The sequence below is a fragment of the Nannospalax galili genome, unplaced genomic scaffold (genome assembly GCF_000622305.1).
Source record: "Nannospalax galili isolate Female #2095 unplaced genomic scaffold, S.galili_v1.0 scaffold553, whole genome shotgun sequence".
Classification (NCBI taxonomy): Eukaryota; Metazoa; Chordata; class Mammalia; order Rodentia; family Spalacidae; genus Nannospalax; species Nannospalax galili.
In genome coordinates this window covers 6,774,975-6,782,001 of record NW_008336313.1, presented here as the reverse complement: position 1 = coordinate 6,782,001, position 7,027 = coordinate 6,774,975, and the positions used below count along the sequence as shown (strand labels likewise).

The 7,027-nt window shown below is 43.7% G+C and overlaps 1 protein-coding gene across 1 annotated transcript in view; it reads right to left on the bottom strand.

The window, feature by feature from the left end:
* The window catches only part of LOC103732488 (dedicator of cytokinesis protein 7), a gene marked incomplete at its 3' end in the record, with an annotated part of 127,987 nt that extends 122,574 nt beyond the window's left edge, over positions 1–5,413 (bottom strand). Inside the window, exon 1 of the mRNA XM_029562516.1 lies at positions 5,080–5,413. Coding sequence (XP_029418376.1) covers positions 5,080–5,117 — 38 coding nt within the window. The remainder of the gene's footprint in view (positions 1–5,079) is intronic.
* Positions 5,414–7,027: the final 1,614 nt, after the last annotated feature.

Here is a 7,027-nt window from a genome sequence, read left to right as displayed (position 1 = left end):
ATTTTAAAAAGTTTTTTTAAATGGGTAAGCTTTAGGTCAAGAAATCTTTCAGGCTCAAAGGACAGATGACTAAATGCTTATCAAGACAGCAGTATACTTTGGCTCAAATAAAGGACTCATTTTAACTCAAAAATTTTTCAGTAAAAGGGAAGGCAGGGAAACACGTGGTAAGAGAAATAAACAGGTGCCTATAATCTCAGCACAAGAGAAGCTAAGACAGGAAGATAGTTCAAGGCCTGCCTGTCTACATAGGGAGAGCCTATCTCAGAGAGAAGGGGAGGAAGATCTGGAGTAAACTTCATCTGAAATTATAAGGTCAACTCTCAACTGTTCTAGTTTCCCTCCTACTTACAGTCCGGGTCAGAAGGTAGAAGCAAGCTGGACACTGAGCAATAAAACTTAGTGAGCCAGGCATGGTACCCCATGTCTTTAATCCCAGCAGAAGCAGGCAGATCTCTGTGAGTTCAAGGCCAGCATGGTCTACATAGGGAGTTCCAGGCCAGCTGGGAACTGGGGCTACAGGGAACCTATCTCAAAAAGACCAAAAAATTAAAAAATAAAAATTAGTGAGATGGGGCTGGAGAGATGGCTCAGGGGTTACGAGCACTGGCTCCTCTCTGAGAGGACCCGGATTCAGTTCTCAGCATCCACATGGAGGCCAACAACTATCTGCAACTCTAGTTCCAGGGAAATCCAACACCCTCTTCTGGCCTCCATGGACACTGCATGCAGGTAGTGCACCTACACACACGCAGGCAAAACACTCATGCGCATCAAATAAATAAAATTTAAAAAAAAATTAGTGAGATGACAGCTGGGATGTAGCTCCAATGGTATAACACTTACCTAATGTAAGTGAACCCCTGGGTTCAATTCCTAGCACAGCAAAAACTTAGAACAATTAGTAAGACAAGCCCAACAAAAGATCAAGGAAGTCTATGAGTCCAAAGAGAAGAAAAGGCCGCACTGGAGCAGTCGATGATATATGGAACTACAAGTTAAACAAAATATATTCCACAGATTGAAAGATTGGGTCTAGAAAGTCAGTATTACTAACAGATACAAGACTAAAACAACTGAACTACCATATAAGCCTATACCCAGGAACACTTACTGATATAAGATTTTCCTCAAAATAAATATCTTAGAAAAAAATGTTTCCTTTAAATTCTGCTTCTTAACAAAGTTATAGGCAATCGATAAAGAAAAGATAAAATAATTACAAGCATAACTTTCTGGATGCTAACAGTGGCACTGTTAGAAGACCTAGAACTACTATGAAAATTATGTTGCAGAAAGAAAAAAAATACAGTCAAATAAAAAGTATAATAGTCAGACATGGTAGTCCATGCCTTTAGTCCCAGCACTCAGGAGGCAGAGGCAAGCAGATCATTGTGAGGCCAGTGTGGTCTACATGGTGAGCTCCAGGTCATCTAGGACTGCATAGTAAAATCCTGTATCAAATATATATTTTTTCCTGTATTAAATATATATATATTTGGGGGCTGGAGAAATGGTTCAGCGGTTAAGAACACTAGTTGTTTTTGCAGAAGACCCGGGTTCGAATTCTAGCACCCACATACATGGCAGCTAACAACTGTCCATAACTCCAGTCCCAGGGGATTCAACAGCCTCCTCTGACCTCCACGGGCACTGCACGACACGGGTGCTAAACTTACCTACATGCAGGCATTTCACACATACACATAAAATAAAAAATACAAATTTTTTTTTTTTTGGTCTTTTTGAGACAGGGTTTCCCTGTAGCCCCAGCTGTCCTGGAACTCACTATGTAGACCAGGCTGGCCTCAAACTCACAAAGATCCACCTCCCTCTGCCTCCCAAGTACTGTTTAAATATATATATATTATATATATATAATATATATATATATTATATATATATATCAGAAGACAAGGGTTTAAAACCCAATTTAGGCAAATAGTATCACTTTTTTTAAGCCTTAATTCCTTATCTGGAAAACAGTACTATTAATATTATCAAAAATATAGGAATAATAAAAGAAGTAGCTAAGAATTTTTTAATGCTTATGTTCCAGGTACAGTTTTAAGTATTTCACAAGTATTTAGTCATTTAATCCTTACATTAATTTTGTTTATCTATCTGAAACAGGGTCTCACAATGTAGCCCTGGCTGGCCTAGAACTCAAATTAGACCAGGCTAGCCTGGAACTCAGAGGGATATAACTGCCTCTGCCTCCCAAATGTTAGGATTAAAGGTGTACACCACCACACCTAGCCTCCTTACATTAATTTTATGTGGGAAGAGATGTGATCAAATTCAGAATTACCCAGCTATAATGTGGTTTATGCAGAACTGAACCTGTACAATTCGGCCACAAATCAATATTCTTTACTACATTATTGTGCCTCTCTAATTTAAGAAAAATCTGGTAAAAAAAATGCTTTAGATGTGCACTAATGTTCATTCTCTTTTAAATATGAATTTATAGAAAAAAATAAAAAAAAATCCTAGACCATTAATCTGTAAATAGTTAATATTCCATAAATGCATAAGCCATGTCCTCAGAAAGCAGAAAGAGTACACAAGTAAAAAGACAATTACTTGGTACGGGCAAAATGCATGATGCTTTTCAAAGACAAGCTGAGGTTAATCAGGGATACATAAAGAAAGAACTTTCAGAGAAATCACCAAATCACAGCCTCAAAAAATAACAGCACTACATGCAAGGGGCTAAAAAAATGACTGAGCCAGAAAGAGATCAGCATATTTTATTGAAGAATAGATTTCTGGACCATCATGAATCTTTAAAAAAAAAAAAAAGTTTCACATGGCAGTAGGTTTTTCACAGAGAGACAAATTTCATATATGCATATATAATACATATCGCCAAATGGATCACCACTTTTAAGAAAAGATCCTATACTTCATTTTATAAATATTGTAAAAAAGAAATAGTTGATGCTTAGGAAGCACTTACTACACACAAGACACTGTTCCAAGCATTTTAGAGATACTGATTTCTTTCACCTTCACAGCAACCCTAGAAGATCCTACAATTATCCCCATTTTAAGGGAAAATGAGGCAGAAGTAGAGTCAAGTAATTTGCCCAAGTTTATTCAATGAGTGTCCAGGCCAGGCTGTCGGCCTCAGTTTATCTCCAGAAAGGAAACTTAGAAGCACAACCTTCATTTCCATAGAAGTATTATTTAACAATTTTCAATAACAGGGAAGACAGTACTTTTCATTCCTGATAAGCAAATACTAATTCTCTACGGCAATTTTGTCCTTGGTTTCTCTCAACGTCAATCTGCACATCCTCTCTGGACACCTTTCTCAGCTCCACTGGCTTCAATTATAATCTGCTTGCTGATGATTACAGAATCTAGATCTCCACCACCATCTCTCCTGTGTCTCAAACATGCACCAAAAATCTAAAGTATATTTCCACTGAAATAACTAAGAAGCCCTCAAAGCCAACACATTCAACACTGAATCATCATTCAATCTCCTCTGCCACTATTGCCACTGTCAAACTCCTTCCTTGGGCCCTTACCTCATGTGACTCCTTCCATCATCCAGCAAGGGGCAAGCTTCCAGTTGGGAAGCTAGATGTCTCCACTCTTGAACTTTCCACATCCCACCCAACTATTCATCACTGCCATGTCTACTTCTGAAATGTCTCTCCTCCAATCCACAGGTACCTCTTCATTCTCACTGCCTTAATTTCAAAACTTCCAAGGCTATCCTTGCTTGTATTTGAGACTGTTTTCCACAATTGTTTATAAAATAAAAACTTAAGAATTGTCCATCCCAATTACAAGTGTTCAAGGGTAGTATAGCACAACGGCTAAGTAAACACTTTATAACAAAGAAGGCCATTTAATGTTCACAACAAATCTATAAGCTAGGTATTATCACCATTTTACAGTTGAGGCAAGTAGCATGTAAGTTTCAACAACTTGGCCAAGGTCCCAACTCAGAAAACAGGATTTGAACTCATGTTAGTTGGCCAATAGCACCCACACTCCTTAAGAACCTAATTTTTCCCTTCAGGAGAAAATGAAATGTTTGAAAACTCAAAAGAAAAAAGGAGCGGTTAGCTTTACACCTGATGTTGGCCAAAAGGCTGAGAAGTAATGTTAGTTTTAAATAAAAAACATGCCCCAAAAAATACTATGGAGGTCAAGTGGCTAAGAAAAAACTTTCTTCACCAGGTTCAAAACCTTTAAGAAATGTCAACAAGCTAAAAAGATCCACAGTCACACAAATACAACTGTCAAAAAAAATTTTGTTCAATTTCATTTGAATGTTTTCTTTCTTGGGACATCGTAACTCAAAGAAATAAGGTTTTATTGAAACAAAATTGCCCAATGCTTTGTACGTAAGTAAATTCCATAAATAAATTCTACAAATATTGGAATCCTCCACCCTAATTCAAACTGTTATTTGACGGGGAAAGGAAACCTCAACCTCAAGCCTTTGCAGAATTCGACTCCTAGGATGTGAACGCCAGCTATACATAGAGCACAGTGCCCGTCATCCACCTTCCTTTGGGAGACAGAAAGGGCGACCACCAAGCCCACAGAAGGACTGAGGTGGCCCCAGCTTCCGCAACCGCACCCCGAGGCTGCAACCCGCAACTTTTCATTGTGGCCTGAGTCTGGGGCCGCGGGCGCAGCAGCCACTCGGAATAGGGCCGGGCGCCCAGGGGTCCTGTCAGGTGAGGCGGTCGGAGCCGGCATGACCGGCCGCGGATGCGGCCTCATTCCCTGTCCGCGCCCCCGCCCTCCCGCCGGGCTCCTTTTGTTGGGGTACAACAAGCCCAGGGCGTGGGCGTGGAGCGCCGCAGGCGGACGGGATGCGGACACAAAGAACGTGGGAAGCGGGCGTCAGAAGGCGGGCTTCCCCGCGCCTCCTGGCCCCGGCCGCGGAGCTGCGGAACACCGAGGAGGGCCTGGGCGCCGCGGGCCCAAGCAGGCCGGGATGGAGGGCGGCGCGAGGCCTGCGCGTCCCGGCGCCACACCCACCCGCCGCCCAGGCCCGACCGGCAGGGACTGTGTCCCGACCCCGCGTGGCGGCGGACTGCGGCGTACCTGCTTATCTTCTGAGCGAAGGCGCGGCGCTCGGCCATGGCTGTGGCGGCGCCGGGCTGGGCGCGGGCCCGCGCGGCCTGCTCCTCTCGCTACTGCTCTCGCTCCCTCCCTCCGTCGCGGCTCGCCAGTCCCGGCTCCCGACCCGCGAGGCTAGGCGGCGAGGCTGGGCTGGCGGCCGGAGCCGGGAACGAGGGTGCCGTAATGCTCCGTAGAGGCGCGCACTCACCGCGCCTCTGCCCCCCGCCCGCGCGCCAATCTCGGCGGGAGACGGCTACGGCCGGCGGGAGCCTGCGGGAGGACGGAGTGTGGAAGGCGGCCGCGAGCCCTCACCGCATCGCCGCCGCGCGTGCACGGCCGGAGGACTGGAAGCGCGGCCTGAACGGAGCCTTGGAGGCAGGACGCGAGGGGGAGCTGGGCTGTCCCCAAAGGGCAGGGAGGGCTTGGAAGGGGATAGAGCCGGGAATGGCTGCAGTCGACTCCTGCTGTGCCCGTCTCCCGGCAATTTAAAGCACTTTTCTCCTTGGCCGGGACCTCGTGAGTGGAGTCTGGCCGGAGAAACAATTGCTTTCCTTTACAGAAAAGGGGCCAGAAAAGACCTTTTCCCCCCCGCAGAGATAATAGAGTAACAGTGGATTTAGGGTGCATAGCCAGGCTTACACGCATGATTTTACTTAATCTTCACAACAGCTCTTTGAAGTAGGTTATAATCTCCATTTTGAGAGAAAAATATTGGCTCAGAGAAGCTGTAACTGCCCCCTCCTCCCCGTCACAAAGATGGCAAACTCTTCCAGTGGAGTTCAGAGCCAGAGCCAGGCCTTTTCTGACAACTGTTGTTTCAGTGTTGACAATACTCCTGATGAGCCCATTACGAATTCCTTTGGGGTCTCATTTTATATATAGCCATACATGTGTATCCATCCAGACAAGCTGTTTTCCACCTTTTCGCTGTTCTATTAAATATTCTCCTTGTTTATCACTTTGTCCATTATATCCTTTTCCTAATTACATCGTAATTTCATAATGTCTAGGATGTTTGGCACCTAATGAATATTTCCTGAAAGTATTCATATTTCTGAAATTATGGTGAAACTAAGAAAAATGCCTTGGCTGATTGTTTTACCTTTCCTCCTAAATAGTGTGAGAATTTTGTATGTCTTTGATTGTAATTTTATTTCCAATATTTCCTTCTAAAGCATGGTTCCCCTTTCACCCCGGGAAAAAATCTAGCCTAGCGCCATTAGGTCACCTGCCCAGAGACACAATCAGAAGTTAAAGCCCCCCTTACCCGGTTTATGTCTACCCAGGTTTAGATCATGTCTAATGATCTAACTTGGATGGAAGACAGTTTGTGCAGCAGTGCTCATTCCAACATTTGTTTACTGTGGGGATAGTCTATTTGGAGAGGATATATATTTAGCTTCTGTTTAACTGTAGATGTTCTAAAGCACAGACGTGGACTAGATATAGTTCTACTTTCAGAAAATTTGAGTCCATGGGGAGAGATGAGACAACCGCTCAAAGAATTATAAATTGTGGTAGGCTTTCATATGGCTTTCTCTAAAGGCTATTTAGTGTTAGTTGTCCCTCCCCATACTCCCTCCTCTGCCCTCCCATCCCCCCCATTTAACCCTTCCTACTCCATTATTCCCTTTTTTCCATGCCATTAAATTTGTTTAAAGGATTGTAAACACTACCTGACCTTTAACATTGTCCATGATAGAAGCTCAGTTGTAGTCTGCTTCCTTACCTTGAGCAAATTATTGAACCTCATCTCTAAAATAGGGGAAATAATTTTGCATACATAGGATATTGTAAAGACACAATGAACATGGTAGGCACTGAGGCATGTAGCTGCTGCTCTTTCATCCCTGGTAATAGGGGCATATTCATCCTAGATGTAAGTTTGTCCTGAGTGCTTGATAGTCCCTGGATCGTTTGTCTGTTCTCA